The sequence below is a fragment of the Vicia villosa genome, linkage group LG3 (assembly GCF_029867415.1).
Source record: "Vicia villosa cultivar HV-30 ecotype Madison, WI linkage group LG3, Vvil1.0, whole genome shotgun sequence".
Lineage (NCBI taxonomy): Eukaryota > Viridiplantae > Streptophyta > Magnoliopsida > Fabales > Fabaceae > Vicia > Vicia villosa.
The window spans coordinates 9441654-9462014 of NC_081182.1; the positions used below are offsets into that span (position 1 = coordinate 9441654).

General features: G+C 34.4%; 1 protein-coding gene and 1 long non-coding RNA gene across 9 annotated transcripts; one reads left to right on the forward strand and one right to left on the reverse strand.

Annotated features, from left to right (window-relative positions):
• Window positions 1-1832: 1832 nt before the first annotated feature.
• LOC131654871 (uncharacterized) lies at window positions 1833-4074 on the forward strand. Its single transcript, XR_009299589.1, has 3 exons — window positions 1833-1991; window positions 2726-2941; window positions 3428-4074. It is a non-coding gene; the product is annotated as an uncharacterized LOC131654871 (long non-coding RNA).
• Window positions 4075-5421: 1347 nt separating this feature from the next.
• Window positions 5422-15672, reverse strand: LOC131660249 (probable 1-acylglycerol-3-phosphate O-acyltransferase). Of its 8 annotated transcripts, none has more exons than XM_058929446.1 (8): window positions 15282-15672; window positions 14822-14980; window positions 14481-14527; window positions 14231-14351; window positions 7361-14144; window positions 7115-7259; window positions 6758-6902; window positions 5423-6210 (listed from the first exon to the last, which is right to left on the reverse strand). In XM_058929446.1, exons 5-7 carry the CDS (start codon window positions 8130-8132, stop codon window positions 6896-6898), a joined length of 924 nt encoding a protein of 307 aa, XP_058785429.1. In that variant the 5' UTR covers window positions 8133-14144; window positions 14231-14351; window positions 14481-14527; window positions 14822-14980; window positions 15282-15672; the 3' UTR covers window positions 5423-6210; window positions 6758-6895. The 8 variants fall into 8 exon arrangements, with proteins under 8 accessions (XP_058785433.1, XP_058785429.1, XP_058785430.1 ...); XM_058929447.1 differs by having other exon boundaries at window positions 5424-6195; XM_058929450.1 differs by lacking the exon at window positions 6758-6902 and having other exon boundaries at window positions 5422-6210.
• Between the last annotated feature and the right edge of the window lie 4689 nt (window positions 15673-20361).

A 20361-nucleotide genomic window follows, 5' to 3' on the forward strand; every position in this document is an offset into this window, starting at 1 on the left:
TATCATTGCACGTGATTTTTTAATGTGCAACAAATTTGCTAATACAAGTGGCAGACAGGAGCAGTAGCAATCCCAAACAATAACTACTATCATCGAACAACGAATTGATAAAAATAATTTTGAGATACACACTAAATTAGTTCAGATAAACACCAAATCAAGATGACAGCACAACAACGCTACAAGGTTTCGATTTCCGAAGAAACGATTTCAAAACAACCACAATTTTGAGAGCAAACCAGTGGGATGTCGCTGTTCAACCAAGATAACAAGACTTCGCTGGTTTGATCGAACCTTCTGATATCATGTCATGAAAATTGGCTTGATGTCTTTCTCTAATGCATTCTATATTATATATATAATAGTATCAGTATTAGACGTAATCACAAATTATAATGACAAATATTATATTGTCTAATTTACCTAACCTATTATAAGAAACTAAATAATTTACAATAAAGGATAAAATCAATTCCTAATTAACAAAAATGACCCAAAACTCACAATTTTCCGACATTGATAAGTTTATATGGAAAATCAAAATACTAAGTCTTGCTAAAATTATCAATCTCTAGCATGTATGTTATTTGTTCACACTTGGATACTTTATATTTCAGTTTCATCAAGTTTAACCTTTATTCATATTTTCTCTAAGAGACGACATGTGTGATTGTTGCCATATTAGAAAATTTTGAAACTGGCCAAACTGGATGGTATTATGATGGTTGTGTTGAGTGTATCAAAAGTGTTCCATTTAAAGATGGAAAGATGAAGTGTTTTGCAAATCAACAAACAAATGAACCAAATCCCAAGGTATGAGTTTGAGCTAGCTTTAATATTACTCTTCATAATACTATCTTATAGGTCACATCTGAAACCTATGTTCATAAACTAAACATGTTAGGCTATGTACAATGTGGGGTGTTGAAAAACAAATTCATTAGTTGAATCCTTGCAATAAGGGTGTTGAATAGGGTGTTTAAAGTGAGGTGTATTAATTGGTGTTGAAAATTTTTAACATGTTGAATGTGGAAAGAGTGTGGTCCACAAAATACTTTGTAAAATTTTATTGGTTGTTTTGAATGTTTAAATTTTTTAGTGTGTTGTAAATGGTAGTGGAATATGATGTTGAATTTTACTAAACAAAATCATTGTAGTGAGTATAAATTGAATGTGTGTTAAATTATTAGGTGGAAGAAAGAGAAGATGATGTGTAGTATAAAAAATGAAAAAGAAGAATCTACTATCTATCTATCTACTCTACTATCTACCCATTATTATTAGATTGACCAAACTACCTAAAATACCCTTCTCACAAAAATAAATTACACTACTAATTGGACATTTTTGTAATTAACAAATTAACTCTTCACTTTATCCTTTGATTCCCCAAGTGTTCAATTCTCATTGGTTAGAATTAAAATATACTTTTTTTCCTCCAACATAACTCATTCTTTTCTCTTTTCACTGGATGCTCTCTTCTATCTTTTCTCCCAAAACCCTAGCGCAGCCGCTGCTTTCATCACCTTCTTCAAGTTCCTTCTGCATCAGCTTCAGGCATCTTCCTCCAACTCATTACTTTTTGTTATCAAAGCTTGAAAGTTTTAGTTGGTTTGTTGTCGTTTTCCGTATTTCAACATCAAATTCAACTTCATGACAATTAATTGTTTTTTGTTGTTCATCTTCCATGAAAACACTGAAATAATATTTCACCTTTATGTTCTTCTTCTTCTCTTTCAGTCAGAGCACATGAAAACACTGAAATAAAGTTTTGATTTATTTAGGGTTTTTGGTTATTTCTATTTTTTAATTGTTTTTCTTTTGTTGCAGAAAGTGTTTTCAAGAGGTTTTCTGGAAATCAGTTGCCTGGGTATGATGATGGTGATGTGGGTTCAGCAAGGTTTGACAAACCTATAAGCTTTGCTGTTGATGTGAGACTTGGACCAAAGTGTCACGGGTCTCTCTAATTGTTCTCTCCATTATTTCATTCGGTAATTTTTCACTACTTATTATTAGATTATTAGATCTTATTGTTTAATGGGGGAAAATATAACTGATTGATTTTTATAATTCTTTCTCGATCCGGTTTTGTTAACTGTTTGTGTGATTGTTTATGATCAATTTGCAAATTAGTGAACTGAGATCTATCTTACAGGAAACAATTAAGGATTAATAGCACTAGGGTAGGTTAGTTTTAAGGATTAATAGCATTAGGGTAGGTTAGTTCACCATTCCAGTGAAATGCTATGGGTTTGTTTTGCAAATGCCAAGTTTCGTTTCCTTCTTCTTTCTATTATGAGGTAAATTTAAGTAAAGATTTGTGTGAGAAAAGGGTCCAATATTGATTTCTTTAGAAAAGAGTTATTTATCTAAAAATGTATGATTTGTGGGTCTGTTATAATTTTAGAAATTGAAACATGTTTTTTTTTTAATATTGATATTGATGGTGTATGCGGTTTAAACGAGAAAATTAGAATGCTTAGTAACAATGAATTGTTTGTAACTGTGTTGTCTTTTCCTACAAATGAAATATCATTGATTTACATGAACATTTTGATAATGCAATGCTATGAATTTTTACCTTCCTGTCACATTTCATTTGTTATGATGCAGAAAGTGAATGGGAAGGAAGTTCAAATACAACTTACTAGATTCATGGAAAAAATACAGCTTCAAATAATGGTCCTTTGTTTTTTTCTCATTCTACTTTTTCCTTCTTTTTTAGATGTTATAGGATGCTTATATGAAGTTATCAGAACACAGAGGCCTGATAATGGCAAAAAAGTGTTGCAAACATTGCTCTAAGTGATGCAGCTGGAAATACCATTGAATGTACTCTATGGGATCATTATGGTTCCCAACTAATGAATTACACCACCTAACAGTGTTGTTGGCCCAAATATTGTGATCCTTACTCATGCTTTGTGCAGACCAAACGCAGGTATATTCAGTCAATACATCCATATTTATCTGATATATTATACCATTTCAGTTCTTATTTATCCGATATATTATCTCATTCTTAGTTTGACAACTGCGGCATTAAGGACTATCATGAGAGAAGTGAGTCTCATATGTTCCCATTCTAAATAAATTTTCTATACTATAAAATGCATTTAGTTTTCAGCATCCCATGTTTCTAACTAACTCATGCATCATACTTAACCTTTTAGGCAAATGAGGATAACCCGTTAATCTACCCTGCAATGCTTGACAAACTTTTAAATAAAAAGTTTACTTTCCGAGTCAAGTTTCAGACCCTGTACCGCCAATGCTCTATTGTCTTACTAAATGATGACGAATACATCGACAAAACTATTGATGATTTCTTAAACCCCAACGACGTAATGTTAATATAACATTGTTTATGATTGTTAGCTTGCTAATGATTTAATTAACCATACCCCTTTTTTACTTATTCCTGCAGCAAACCTCAAAAGCTCCACTTGACTTACACTCTCCTATCAATGCAATTCTTCCAAATGATCAACCACGCGTCTGTTTGCCTTACCTAACAATCTTCGGTTCTTTCACATTGTCATTGTGCAATTCCAACTAACTTCTAATTGTTACTATCCATAGGTGACCCAAACCACTGATGTCACTATCTCTACAGAGCCCACCATGTCAAATGTTCCAAGCTGCAACCCTGAATGTAGCTCAACGATTACACCGGCGAAACGTGCTGCTCCTGCAGCCCTGAATAAACCTTAAGTTTTGAATGATATATTTGAATCCTTATTTCAGTATGTAGCTTAAGAACTTTTAAAGCTGTATAATCTTAATTGTCACCATTAGAATCTCTTTTTGAATGATATATTAGTAGTACAAGCAAAGTCATTATAGTCTAGAAGGGATTTTATTACAAGAAAATACTACTATGATAGTTTGTGTTATATTTTGTCATCAACTTTATGCTGTATCTATTTTCTGTTTATGATTCAGCACATATATTATTTTTGTTCATAATCAAAAAGCTCGTGGAACAAGAAAACTGTAAAAGCAATGTATTGTTTTATGATTTTTTAATATACTTTAACACTTGGGCTACCTAAATAAGAGTAGTGGATAGACATTTCACTAAGTATCTATGGCAAGTTAATGAATTATTACATTTTTTTGGTTTTATTAGGGTGCAAAATATATTGTAAAGACAAAAATCATTGTTTTAAGAGATGTTGGAGCTGCCTGTGATCATTTTATTGATCCATCATACTTAGAAGGTGCATACCTTACCAACATTCTGTTGAGAGTTTCATGAGCATTGTTTGTACCCTGTTATTCATTTGATTTCTCCAATGTAATCATTGTTATATTGATTTGTTTTCCTGTAATTAGTTTTAAATATCAAATAAGTGTTATATTTGAAATCTATTAACCACATAGTATCACAACATCATTGTTGTATTAAGTTTATATAACAATTGTTTGTCTTATTGGTTCATATATTTTGATTTTTAGCTTATAATTAATAATTTTGTATATGTACTTCTGTTTAAGAAATTAGAGATTTCAGTATATTTGTGTTCAAGGGAAAAGATCTATCTTCAATTTTTTGTTCGAATTTTATGGTAAAAAACTTCTCATGCAGTGAACGTGGGCCAAAGAACCTTTAGTATATATGTTATATTTGCATTTATATCTAAAAATTTATATTTGTATTTGTTAAATTTTATTTTTTTTCCAACTCACATATTCTCTTTTTATATGATTATTTAATATAGTTGAATTTTTATGATTATTATTCATTCCATATTTACATGTTTTTAAATTTATTTATACAATATTAAATAAATTTATATGTTATTAGGATGTATTTTACGGGTCACTATCAACCGAATACATGTTTTATTTTTTTTCAAATATTAAAATTCTTTTTATTCTCTTTCAGTCTCATGAGTCAATTTAAAAATCTCAATATTTATTTTAGTTTAATCCATCTTTATTTTAATTTAAGAGACAAAATTTTTATTTTTAAATATTAATTTTTTTCCCATCTCACAATTATATTTTTTTCTTCTTTCTGTATGATTATTTAATATAATTAAATCTATAAGATTAGTGTTCATTATAAAAAAAAGTAAATCATTTCAAATTTTGCATTTATATCTAAAATTTTATATTTTATATTTTTATTTGATACTATCTAAGTGTTATGACATTAATAAATATTTTGTTGTTATTTCTTTTTATTTCATGATTATTAGTTGAAGATTTTAAATTACTACTCCCTCTGGCCATTATTATAAGCAAATATTCTCTTTTTAGGTTCATTGAATAATGAATGTATCTGGTCTTTTATGTAGACCAAATACATTCATTACTCAATGAATCTAAAAAGAGAATATTTGCTTATAATTCAGGCCGGAGGGAGTATATTTTTTAATTATTTACATAATATCATAATGAAATTACCCGTGCGGGAGCACGGGTCTCATACTAGTGTTGAATAATAAAACCTTTGTACATAGGTTTATAGGTACACACTTGAGGTTTTGGCTGTGGATTGTAAATTCAAGGAAAGATTAGTCATTTGAAACAGCAGTTGTGTGAGCAGTTGTGTGAAGTTGGTTGAAAAATCTCTTTGTTCACCGCGTATTATTTAGTTAATGAATTGTTAATAGAGTATTGTAAGAATACATGCTGGTGAAGATAACTCCCTGAAATTTCCTTATGCACTTGATCAAGTATTGAAAAAAGAGTTGGCAATTAGAGTTGTGTTTTAGCCAAAGTACGGCAGATTGTCTGTTATTGGCTTCAGAGACAAAGAAGAATCGCATAGGAAAATAAGGGACAATTTCAAATGTGAAGAAGTAATCTGATTTGAATTATTAGGTTGAGAATATCAATCATAAAAATTGAATATCAGACCAATCCTAATCTGAATTTTATTTTCTTTTTTAGCATACATCAAAACTCCAAACATCTGAGCCTTCATTACAAGAGGAACTTACAAGTTATTCTATATCTATTAGAAGTATATTGACATCAAACATTCTACCCTGTGTTTTGTATTTTCATTTCCAAACACATTAAGTTCACATTTCAGTTATCGTTACATACTCTAATTACTAATGGATATCAATCTTAATGCAGGAACCACTGTCTGCAACTGCAGATTATGATCCTGCTAGTGCTTGTGAGAATGCAAGTCTGACTCCGTCGAAGCACACTTTGACTGATACAATAGAGGATCTGGATAATGTTTAACTGTCATCCACAAAGTTAATTAAAGACAATAAAAAGGAAAAATAACTGAACTCATCCTACTCGAGAATGTTCAACTGTCATCCACAGCAATGAATCACCAAAGAATATAAAATTCAGAAACACGCAATAGCCAAATAGCGAAAAGGATTTGAATCAACAAACAGGCATCACTGAATACTAACTTCCTATCCTTTTTCCCTCTTAATTATTTCCGCTAACACAAAAACAAGTTGGTACCTTTCCAATCATAAAAGTGGATCTGTAAGAGGACAGTTACAGAAGAAAAAGGAATATGTACATTGCTAATTTGACTCAATGTCACAGTTGAAAATAGAAGAGTAGAGAAAAATACAATTTGTTTTCCTCGTTGAAAAATACAATTTGTTCACTAAAAAATTGTCCAGTTGTAGCAAATCATATATTAAGAATAAATAAACTTAATATGAAAGCCAAAAAGGAAATACTAGTAACTTGGTCCAGAACATCTACTATTGTACCATAATGATTGGCCATAAATTGTTTTGAAGGCCTGTAGAAGAACATTTACCTATTTATATAAGATTGCATTGTAGGCCATAAATTGGGAGAAATTGAACCTACTCCAAACTTACAACAGCATACCAAAAATGATAATAGATCTTGCCATTATTGTTAATTTCAATGTGCACTCAACAGTTTAATATCTTCATTTCCTGTTTAAGCAACCAAAACAAATAACACATTCAATCAGCATTCTAAAAGGATGTAAAACAGTTGTGAGCATTTCAAGCACAAGACAATCATGAAAACCAAAATACAGATACTGATGAAAGTAACCTTTTAATTAAAGTGCAACTTTTCGGAGCACTAAGAAAGACCAATTGTAAGCAAATGCAAAGACCTGTTTGAAAGTTTATCTACTGACCTGCAATCTAAATATTCCTGGAGACCCCTTTTACGCTTTAAGATTTCCTTAAATCTTATTTTCTCAACCGGACCAGCTTCATGGGCTTTCAATCCGTAGGATGTATACAACCACCGGAAACAGCAGATTTTTTTCAGCAAATCACCTGAAACAAAATTTTGCACTTCATCCTGTGTAAGTGTGTATCTATAATATTCTGATCACCGAAACTTCTACCAGGGACAAACTTAGTTTCAGAATACACACCTATATCTGATTCTGGTTGGCATCCAAAGAACCACATAACTCCATGTCTTGAGGATCCCTGTAATACTTTTTCAGAAACCTGATGGTTATTTTCACACAGCATATTCTCGGATGATTTAATTTTAGCCAATGGCTCGTAGTCACAAGGGGAAAACTTTTCTTTGTCCTTGGAAGTAAAATCTCTGCATTTTGAAGGAATATTACACAATTCTACTTGGTCATCAGTCAATCTTTTCAGCTCACCCTCAATAATTGGAGACACCCTTTCCCCCATTTTAGGAAGAGACATGGTGTCAGTGATTTCTTCAACTTCATGCAATATGACAGAACACTTCTTTAAACCATCATTGATAATCATTTCTTGTAGTGTGGCCTTTTGGTCAGAAGAAGAACAAATGTCTTCAGATCTTACACAGGTCAACGGTTGGCTACCTCCATAGCAGACGTTGGCTGAAAAACAGCGATAAGCTAATGGCCCGTCAAGAATGTTTGAATTGTGAATACCATCAGCAGTTTTGCTGGCACTTCTAGAGTCAGGGCTCAACCTGTCATCCAAATTCTGGCCCCCACTGTCACATTTCTGCTCTGAACTGACAGCAGTACAAGACTTGCTAACAAAACTAGATTGTGGTGTTCGTAACATTTCCGGCAAAGAATCTCCCATTGTTTCTTCAGAAGAGTGTTGCAGACCAGCATTAAGCAAAACACAAACCCCTTTTTCATCTTTTGGAGTATTTCTAAACTCCTGTGCAACCAAATCACCTTCAGACATGTCACCCCATCCTTGATTCCCTTCAGTGCCAAATCCACATTAGGTGCCTCTACTTTCATATCCTTATCCAAATCAGAACCATTATCCCCACCACCCCTCCCCTCACATACACCGTCCTTAATCAACAAAGATCATTCATCCAACCTTCATACTGGCATAAAACGTTCAAAGACCCATCAGAAGAGTCCGCCGCCACATTCAAAGTAGACACATTCCCTCCCGCATCTCTAGAACCCCGATCTCTCTTAGGACCCTTCAACCTCTTCCGAAAGCAAGCTACGGTATCATCCATACCTCCCAAATCCTTCCGTGCTACATCAACAAATTCCCCCAACAGCATTCTCGCCTCCTCCATTACCGCATATCTCCTCCTCCGTCCCCAAGCAAATCACACAACGCGGCTTCCTTAGTTTAAATATCAGCTCATTATCATCGGAATCGGTACCATCCTCCACCTCTTTAGTCCTCTTATTATTACTCCCAGAAATCATATCTTCACCATCCATATTTTCACCACAACCCTAGCTTTCCAACAAAACCTTAACCCCTACTTCAATATCCCAATGCGAAAAACACCTCATGCAAACCATAATTTTCCACTTACCAATCATAATAAAGTTAAGGGTTAATAGTAATTCACCCTCCTGTAATGTTAGCGAATTTTGCTTTTCCCCCCTCCCTACCTTTTCGCAACGGTTTTTTCAAAAAAACCGTTGCCAAAACCTGTCTTTGGCAACGGTGGGGGTAAACCGAAACACGCTCATATTACAGGGGGTAAACTACTATTAACCCTAAAGTTAAAAACCATGCCTCAACCTCAATCCTAATCCGAGCATGAACATCAATAGATACATAATAAACCAACTTAAACCTAATCCAACTATCTCAACGAAAATCACAGCATAAATACTCCCAAACACAAACAAAAATTCCAATAATCTTAACTAAATGTTGCAGTTACAATCAATCAGTGAGTGGAAGAGCAAGAGTGAAGTACATGTAGTGAGTGAAATTGGTTGCTGAATGTTGAAAGCAAAACCGATAGGAAGACTTACACAGAGCACAATACACACTGTGGTGCAGTAGTGAGAATAGATTGAAAGAGAGTTTGTCAGAGGTGGAGTCTTCCTCGGCAAGGGTGAGTCTGATGATGACTTGTAGAGGGTGTTTGGGGGAGGAACCGTTTCTCTTATAAATTGTGCCCACCAAGGACTTGGGTGAGGAAAAATAATAGTAAAATAAAATAGTATAACAAAAAGTTGTGCCCACCAACTTCTCTACCCATCACAAAAAGTTTGGTAGTATACCTTCAACCAATCATAAAGTTCCATTTAATTTTAACACATTTAATTAATTATAAAATAGTACTATAATTTTTCGGTTGTTTCCAAGAAATTTTACATTGAAGGTAACTTTACCCAACTTTTTGAGTTGGGTAGATAAGAACTCACCAAAATAAAATTATCAAATTTTTTTACACAAAATTTTCAATATTAATCACTATTTTTTCACACTTTCAATTTATATTACTATCTTCATTTGATTTTATTTTTGATTGATACTAGTGTATATTTAGTAGATGTGACAAGATCTAGCATTGGAAATTATAAATTGGTTTATAAAAATTGAATCTATACCCAAATAAGTTTTAAATTTTTGATTTTTAATGGAGGGTGGATGATTTTACTTGTAAAAACTTTTGACTTTATCAATTTTGTTAGAAAGACACTGTCCCTCTTCATAAACTCTTAACATGTTTTTGGCTTCTTTTTAATAAAAGTGTTTCGGATATAAAAGTTAAGTTTAACATTTTTTGACGAAAAAAGTTAAGTTTAACATTACTGCAAGATAAAAAGTAAATTTTAGATGTTTGCAAGTCATGCATGCTCAAAAATTTATTCTAACTATTTCTATTGATGGTTATGTCAGTATTTGTCACCGATAGTATAGAATATCGTGTTATTCTTATATATTGTCTATTTGTCTCATGATTCTATTATTTATTTTTATGATGAGGTTTGTCTTATTTTTCGTAATGCGTGCTTAATACCTTTAAGCCATGTTTGGGAGTTTGGAAGGAAGGGGAAGGAAGGGCTTCGAAAATTGATTTTTTTTAAAAATATAGAGAATTTTTTAACATTTTTTTAAAAAAAGATTTTACTTAAAATGATAAAATAATGTTTATCAGTAGTGTATTTTTACTTTTTGAAATACTATAACAACAAAAATTATATTTGAACATTTTGTCAAAACCCTCCAAAACTCTCCTTTAATATAAATTTTGAGTTCCCCCAAATTAAGGGGTGTTATGAAGAAAACCAAACCCTCCAAAACCCTCTAAACTAAAATCTTTCTATTCTTTTCCCCTAATCTTTCCTATTTTTCAAAGCCCTCCCCTCCCTTTCTCTCCAAACTCCCAAACATAACCTTAGGGTGTATTTGTTATAATAGAAGTTGTGAAGAGAGAAACATTGAAGAGAGAAGTACAAGAAAAAAGCATAATTTCTCCCGCTTAGAATGTAGATAAGTTGAGAAGAGAGATTAGATTTTAGTGGGACCCACGGCATTTTCTAATAGCGAAGAAAGCAACACTGATAGCTCATAAGGTGAGTATTTGATTACGTTTATAATTATCAAAGTTTCATAATTGTCTGGTAACAGAACTATGAAGAAAACTCTAAAACTAGAAAGACATTAAAAACTAACTAAGAAACTAAAGACATTTTTCATTTCATTTGCAATGTTTCAATAACACTACAATATATAATGTTACTAGTAGATGACAAACTAAAAGTAAAAAACAATACAAATAAAAAGTACTATTTATATAACTTATCAAATAAACTTAAATACATAAATATAATTTTATACTTCATCATCCATGCCCTAAACCACCTCTCAACCATCAATGTTCCATCCCTTCTAATTCCTGTTGCTTTTTAAGCCGATCCTTTTCTAAAACCTCTAGTTGTTGCTCCTCTTTCACATCAATCTCTTTAATCTAATTTTCTACTTGAAAAGATTCTTTAAGGACTTCAATTTCGAACTTCAATGTATGTTTAAAAATCCGGTTTTCTCTGGTGGTCAAGAAGAGTCATGTGAAGTTTCTTTCTCATTTTGCAACTTCAAACCAAAAGAGTTCTCAAAATTTAATTAAATACCGCACATAAAAGAAAAATATGTAACTTAATTAAATACTCTAGATAAAAGGAAAATAAAATTCATACTTTATATTTTTTTCCAAAAGCATCATTATGTAATTCTCTGTTTTGGCCATCTGAATTTATAGACAACTAGATGAATAACAAATTTAATCAATCTAAAGTTATCAGCATTGTTATCATATATTAAAAGATCTGAACAAATGGAATTATATTTCTCATCATAATATAATCATCTCTTTTATGTTTCAGATTGAGTTCGTCCCTTCGAACCACCCGTTCCAGCATGGTTTATTCATGATTCCTGACCACTTTTTCCAGATAAATAATGCCTTCAGCCTTCTGCATGTTGTTTATTTCTAATGAAACTAAGTGAAACAAACTCAGCTACGACAAAATATTACTACAAGCTTTGGTTGAAACATTCATACATGTTCTCCATTTCATTCGACGAAATAATGTTCAATATTTCGTGGTAGCTGAGTTCGTCTCACACTGTTTCATTATATATAAACAACATCCAGAAGGCTAGAGGCATTAATCTGGAAAAAGTGGTCATGAATCATGAACAAGACATGCTGGTAGTTCAAAGGGACGAACTCAAGCTGAAGCATAAAAGAGATGATGATATTACGATGAGAAATCTAATTTCTTTTCTTTGAATTATTTTAATTTATGGTAGCAATGCTGATAACTTTAGATTGATTGAATCAATTTTTCATCTTGTTGTCCACGGATTGAGATGGCCATAACAAAGTAAAAAAGGTTGATTGCAAAATAATGTTTTTGCCAAGAAAATAAGTATGAATTTCATTTTCCTTTTATGTACATTATTTAATTAAGTTTTAATGACTCTTTTGGTTTGATGAGTCAGAAATAGAAAGAGGAACTTCACATGGCTTTTCTTGACCAAAAGAGAAGACCGAATGCTAAACATGCATTAAAGTTGGAAATTGAATTCCTCAAAGGACATTAAAGAGACTGATGTGAAAGAGAAGCAACAACTAGAGGTTTCAGAAAATGATATGCTTAAAAAACAATAGGAATTAGAAGGGATAGAACATTGATGGTTGAGAGGTTTAATGCGTGGAAGATGGAGTATAAAATTATATTTAGGTATTTAAGTTTATTTATAAGCTATATAAATAGTACATTTATTCGTATTGTTATTTGTTTTTAGTTTGTCATCCACTAGTCTCTCATTGAAACATTTGCAAATGAAATAAAAAACGTATTTAGTTTTTAATTTTTTTCTAGTTTTAGTTTTAGAGTTTTCTTCATAGTTTTGTTAGGGTTCACCAGACAACTAGGAAACTTTGATAAATTATAAACGTAATTAAATACTCACCTTATTAATGAACCTGGCCTAATTGAAGTTGGTTTAGTGTCAAATTTGATAATCAATAAATATAATTTAGTTTTGATGTAAGGTAATGCTAACTTGTGTCCTAGGAGCACAAGTTAAGAACTAATTGAAGAAAGAATATTTTGGAAATTGTACACTAATTTTAGTGAAAGTATAAAATTAACTTTTTATTACTTTTATCAAAATAAATTTTCTATAAGTGAGTTTCTTAACTTGTGCCTTTGGGACACAAGTTAGCATTACCCAACGTACAGAAATGAGAGATGGGACTTCATAATTGTCATAAATGTCATAAATGTAAGAGGAGTCAAATGTATGGGTGCATTAAACTAGAATTATTAGAAAATAGAATTTCTACTTTGACTAGAAACAACCTATTATCAATTTTTAATGAAAACAATGCACAATTTCAAAGAATTTTTTTTTTCATATTTAACTCTTAACATGTGCTCTTAGAATTACCCTTATTAGTTTTATACTACTAGTTAGAGATGCGACAGATCCCCGAACTCCATTGATGTGAGACTTTGGAACTATAATGAACAAATTATAAAACAATAGAATAAGTTTAAAATGTGAGTCTGCAAAAAACAACAAAAAATATGTAATCAATGTGGAATAGTTATTGTTATCTTTATATTTCCTATAGTTTTTTCTAACATCTTTATATTTTAAATAGTTTGATTATTTATTTTGTGTTTATCATTTTGAATATAATTTTTAAAACATGGCACACATCTCAGTGTATATATATAATCAACATAATTTTAAATGTCTGCAAATTTCTTGACCGATCCACAAGAGGATTGATATTTAGGTCAATGAATGATCTAGGAAACGAGTGGGTATGAAGAAAAGATGTATGTGTGGACTTCCCTGGGTTTCCCAAGTTGTAGGATTGCGGACATGGGATTTTACCGTGGAACAGAAAGTCCTCAAAGCCGCTTGAAGCAAAGTGGGCAGACATCAGCAAGTGTGTTCGGACAACCAACATGTTTTTATACTATTTGTGTCAGACACTTTTTACTTTTTTGAAATTGGGAATCTTTTAGAAGAGTTCAAAAGGTCATGAATAACAAAGTTGTGTTTTCAGAGGCCTAAGATAGTTAGAGACTCTACAGTTTCAACAAACTGAGCTAATCCCAAGGAGGTACAATAACCCATATAATAATGGATAATGGTATATATTATGAGGAACCTAAGCTTCATTATAAATAGAATTATACACAAACATCACAAAGCATCTTAAACTGTTTGATTTAAAAAAATTGCTAACTTATCGGAGGATGATAAAATGGGACATAATAGTCTTACCTGACAATTTTTTGGGAGTAAAATTAGATTCTCATAGATGGTTTAGAATTGCTCCCTTCCATGTGGCTTGAAACTTTTCAATAAAATCAGTCTTTGCATCTGATTCTGATGTAAATCCAACTGGTCCCACCAAAATTAAGTGATGTACATGCTCAGGGTGCTATATTCAAACTAATAAAATAGTACATCATATTGAATGGTAGGAGAAAGTTATGGAGTCTTTATCATTTTAAGCAATGCAGCAACAGACTGCTTACCTTGAGCGCGCATATTTGGCAGCAACATAACCACCAAAAGAATGTCCAAATAGTATGAAATTGCTCAGACTTTTGGCTTTTCTCCATTCCTTAAAAGAATCAATGAACCATGCCTCAGTTTCTGCAAGATGAACAACAAATTTTAAGCAGGTATATAGTGAACATAAAGTCGAGCAACAAAGTAAAATTCTAAATTAACTGTAGCATCATATTCTCTCCGGTGACAATGTAAGCATAATTTTTAACTAACCTTCAGTATTTCTGCATGTGAAATTAGGCCTGCTTGATCCACCCCAACTGCCAAAAAAATAAAAGTTTCAAGGCTTTTAAGTAAAATATACATGCCTCAGTTTGATGAATCCTCTCCCCTCAAAATTTATAGCCCCTTAAAGGACTGAAACAACATACCTAGTATTAGTAAAGTACCTAACTAAGCTCAAAAAGCATTCAGTCACTCATTTCAGTTTCCTTGAAACATAAAGTATATATTCCAACAAAGTGTGCTTATACATCTAATTCACCATTCTTCTCTTACAACAGAATGGATCATAATAGCTCAGAAAAGTACTAGGATGTATAAACATAACTTACCCAAGTTGATCAACAGCAATGGTTCCGAAACGAGAAGCGAGAGCATCAAAATTCCGAAAGAAGAAACCCTGGGAAGCAGCATATCCATGAACCATAACAAGCATAGGCGAATCAGGTTTACTATCAAAAGTAACCGTGTTGATAAACCGCGGCTCATCGCTGGATGAATGAAAAACACCCAAATTTATGTTTGGAAAAGTACTTTCAATAACTATCATCCAAATAAATTACATAAAAAAAAACTACCCAAACATAAATCACTTGGAGCAAAACTCATTTTAATCAATTTTAATGAGATCTAACCAAACATAACTTTACAAACTTTGATCCAAACATTGCATATTCAGATGAAAGCATACAACAAAACTACCATCTATCCGAAGCTCCAAATCAGAGAGTGTGTATGAAATTGATAATATAAAATTAACAGTGTAAAAGAGGGATGAAGAATTGAAATTACTTGACAATGGAGAGAATGCGTTTCTCGGTGACGATGATGTGAATGTGATCAGTAGAAGTGAGAATCCAACGGAGTGAAGACCAGAAGCTTCTAGATTTGGAGGATGAAGCGACGGTCATTTTGCCTAATTTCTTCCGCCATTTTTTTGATAAATATGAATCGCCGGTGTTACAGTAGAATCGATTCTATGGTTCAAAATACGAAGACGGTAGATTGCGTAGGAAGCAATTCCAAAACGCGCTTAAATTGGAAGTGTGGAAGAGTAAACGTGATTAATTGATTAGTTAATTAGAACCGTGACAAACAGTTCTTTCTGTGACATTTCTATTAGTAACAGAATCAAGATGAGTTTCGAGAAGCAACTGCTTGCTCAGGCCGTAACGCACATCCATGGGGCAGTCAATAGCGATATATTTGGAGAATTTTACTTGCCACCACATTTATACCGGACAGTGCGGGTCTTGACTTTGACTTACTATAGGTCCCACGGTAAAAAAAATAAAAATTAAGCTCTAATAGAAATTAAGCAATTAATCGTTAGTTGGTCCAATGGTGATTGGCGCCGGATTTGGTAGGGAGAACCACGGTTCGATTTGCTATAAAGCAAAAATAAAAAAATTAAGCAATTAATCTTCAATTTTGAATTTTTCTTTTTCTTTTGTTTTAGGGAGAACAGAAGGTTATAATGTAACATTTAAAAAGAAAGAGCGGTGATAGTGATTGTCATTGGAGATGGCGGCGGTGCAATACTCATTTGATAAAATTGTCCCTCTGCTTTCGTAGATGTATTTTCGAAAGTTTTTTTTTTGTTTAACGTTGTTTTGTTTCGTAAATGTACATACGGAAGCATTTAATGTTATATTCGCGTCAGACTCTTCCTCTCCCCCTTCTTCACTTTCTCATTCTCCAAAATCCTACTTTCTCTCAAACTCAAAAAACAAACTGCAAGAAAAGTTCATTTCTTCCTCTCGAGTTCGGTCGAGAACGTCAAAGTCAACTACCAGTACATTCCAACAAGTTCCAACCTACATTTAATAGGTAAATTTTCGACGTTTTGGGTTATTTTAGAGTTTTTTAAAAATAGAGATTGAATTTGATTTGAAGGTGTAGGAATGATTGAGTAGTGTTAGAAATAAGGTTTAGTTATAATGTAGGTCTTGTTTAAAGTATAAAATGGATGACCGATCCATTCAAAAGGGGTTTTGAACCCTCTGCAACAGTGACCAGACACCATTGTTGCGATTGGAAGGTTTCAAAACCTTCCGTAGATGCACCTACGGAAGAGTGGAACGTTGGGTCATTTCGTAGATGCACCTACAAAAGAAACCCATTTTTTCAAATGTAACATACTTTCGTAGATGCATCTACGGAAGGTTCTATGCTGATTGTTTTTCCTTTCTTTTTCTTGTTATTAGTACCTAGTAATTTACTCGATTTTATTAAATAACAATGCACACATTATGGCAGACCATCTTGACAGGGTTATACATGAGAGGGTTGCACAGCATGCATGCGTGCGGCGTGAACGGATGCGTGTAGTATCACAGGTGGCGGATGGAACTACTTTCCAATACAGGTACCTGATACACCCGATAAACCTGCTACATCTGTTCCAGTCGAGCCGTCTCCATCCTTTCCAGTTGACGGGCCTTCTTCGTTCGTTCCAGTTGGGAGGGCTACTCCATCTATTACATCATCACGGAGGCCTCGCGATGATGCAGAGGGTTCCTCACAGATGTCTGCCACCTGCAGACGTCGACGGGGTAGTTCTTCCACATATGTGCATGTGCCAGTGACGGATGCTCCGATGCTAGTAACGGATGTTGCAGGATCTTCGGTACAACCATCTGCTGAGCTACGCGAGGATGATCCGGTGCTGGAGTTGTTTGGTACCCGCAGGGTCCTATAGATTCGTCCCTACTAACAGGGTATACAGATCACTCGACTAGGCATTTCTGGGAGCAGAAGGTAAATTTTCTTTGTTTATTACTTATTATTATTTTTATTCAGATAATGACTTTGCTTGAAAATAACAACCCCGCCCAGAAGATTGCTGCTCTCGCGCAACCTAACGAGTCGTGGTTTCGGGATGCACTCGTAGCTTCTAGTTTGAGCGACCTTTGCACGGTCGGCTACCAGACGATTCATAACGAGATGTTGATGGAATTTGCGGAGAGGTGGAATCCAGAGACCTCGTCCTTTCATCTTACTCACGGTGAGATCACCATTACTATGGATGATATTGCATGCCGGCTGCATCTACCTATCAGGGGTATCCTACTTAGTCACGGTAGGCTGGCGAAGGAGGAAGCGATGGAGATGCTGTTAGAGGAGATGGGGGTTGATCCTGATGATGCGCTTGAGGAGGTGGAGAGAACTTGCGGGGCACACGTGAGGTTTCACACCTTGTAGGGGATATATGATACGGAGCTTACAGCGGCACAACAGGCTGCTGGTGACGAGGCAGAGGCTAATATACACAGAGAGTGGGTGCTGAGATGTTACTTTCTATATTTGATAGGCACTTAGCTCTTTGTGGACACGAGCTCTTTCTACACCGACGTCGTTTACCTGACATACTTTTCGGACATTGCACGTGTCCGTAAGTACAACTAGGGAGTGGCTACACTAGCCTACACCTACCACCGACTAGGAGAGGGATGCTTGTGGAACACGAGGACTGTGGCTGGTAGTTGTACCCTCTTAGTGGTAACAAACTTTTATCCTTCTACATTTTCTCAGAGTTTATTATATATTTGTAATAGTATGTTTGATCACCATGTATTTTTTTCAGGCTTGGATACTACAACACTTCCCTGATATTATTGGTTGGGGAGAGGTGTCGGGTTACACTGAGGACGTGCCATGTGCTAGAGCCTATGCCCCTCAGAGGGAACCGAGTGCCAAATCCTAACAAGTTTTGTCTTGACTGCATGGTTGCTAAGGACATCCACTTTGACTACTATGCTGATCACCGTGAGACGGCTCCGTTTGATGAGATCGTTCTATATTCTGAATGGTTGGCTGCCACTTCGACCATCATTATCTGTTATCTTCCGGAGCGCGTCATGCATTAGTTCGGCTACCAGCAGACGATACCTCGCCACCCTTCTGAGTCCGCTCCTATCTCCATGACTCGTCGACACCTAGATGATATCTTTGCAGACTGGGAGCACCATTTAGTTCCTGTCGAGGCTCGGGCGACGACATCAGAGAGGAACCGGAGCTGCATTGAAGGGTACATCACCTGGAACTACAAAGTGTCCCACTCATACATGCTTCCCACCGCACCTGGATCACCGTCCAAACCAGCCCACGAGGAGATTCTGTGGGCTCATCAGGCTGAGATGGACCATACTCAGGATGTTCTTCCTCGGTGTCGTGAGATAGTTATTATGACGCGCGCAAGCATTGCCGATGGTTTCTTTTCCAATAGATATGCTGGCTTGCGTCTTATGGGGGGTATCCTTACGGTGGCAGAGGGGACATTTTTGTATTGTAGAAACCGTTCCAGGACAGGTGGGCCACTCGATGCTATAGGAAGAGTAGCTAGTAGACGACGCGGTGGACGTGGAGGCGGTGCTAGAGACAGCAGAGAGGCTCAGGATGATTCAAAAGTTATGGCCCATCACTCAAAAACATGAACTTTGTCAATTAAAGCCTTATGCATTTCTCAAAATTTTCCAACTTCTGACGATCATAACTCGCTCAATTTTTATTCTATGAAAGTGTTATAGTACTTTTTGGAAAGCTCAAGATGTCCTCTATAAGCCACTTTGGAATCTTTTTTGCATTTGGAGATTTTATCTTGATGATATTTGTTTTGACAAAAAACAGCTTTTGTGAACCTTTAAAAGGACCTGTAATGTTTTGGCTCATATATCTCAAATGAAGCATTTTTGGCCTTGGCTTTATAGCGGCAAAGTTGTAGAGAATTCAATTTCCTTTAAAATAGGCTTTGATTGGGAAATTTCTGATGTTCCATGTGAAAGTTATGGCTGGTCAAAGTTGGATTGACTTTTCTCCTTAAAACCCTAATTTCGAAACTTTTTCCGTTGATGATTTTTTAGCTTTTCCTGATGAATCATGACCAAACTTTGATCAAATGATGAATGTGACTTTAAGATATTGATGTTGACCAAAAATCAGGAGTTTTGACTGTAATTTGACCATAGTTGACTTTTAGGTCAAGCTGATCGACTGTTGACTTCTGAGCAATTAACCGAGTAATCTTGTGAATCAAGGCTTGAAAATTAGTATGTGGGTTCTTTGAAACATATAAGAAGCTATGAAATCCACTTGAGGTCTTAGAACCTGATTTTTTTTCTTTGAAAGAAGCAAAACGCTAGTTGTGGGTTGATTGCTTAGGAGAGGGTTTGTCTACCCAACCCTTGAGGGAAATCTTGAGTATGGAGGTGTATAGGAATCTGAGGAGGCTGCTTGAGCCAGAATATCTTGAAATATAGTGGGCAAATTTTGGGGTATGACACCAGGTTTATAGTTTTTTATTTTCTCGCTTGCAGATCCTAAACTCTCATATAAACCTGCTAAAAGAAGTTCACTTAAACATATTTTTCGACCAACATGTAATTGGTTAGCAAGAGTCAGGAATCTCTTTGCAACTTGCAAGGATTTACACCAAAAGACGAATTTAGATAACCATATACCTAAGAATGCTATGTGTTCTACATCGGAAACGGTTTCTTCTTGAGTATGGTAAAAATTAATGTCAGAACTGAAAGCAGCATTCTTGACGGTAAATCCGATTAAGTTATCATTATCCTGATAAGGGTCAAAGGTTTCTCTTGCTGGAGGAAGTCCAGAAATGGCAGCGATGTCAAAATATGGGAGTTATCATTCCACATGGGAGGTGGAAAGTGTTATATGTACTGTCCCAAAAGTACAAGCTAGATAACAACAAAGGTTGACGATAACTAAACCCTAGTCTTGACATTTGAATCAGGTCGAAAATACCTAATTCTTTCCAAAGTGAAACCTTTTGGGTTTCAACTCTATCTAACCAAGATAAATATGATTTATCTAAAGATGGACAATAGCGAAATGGCCTAAAGTTGTCTGT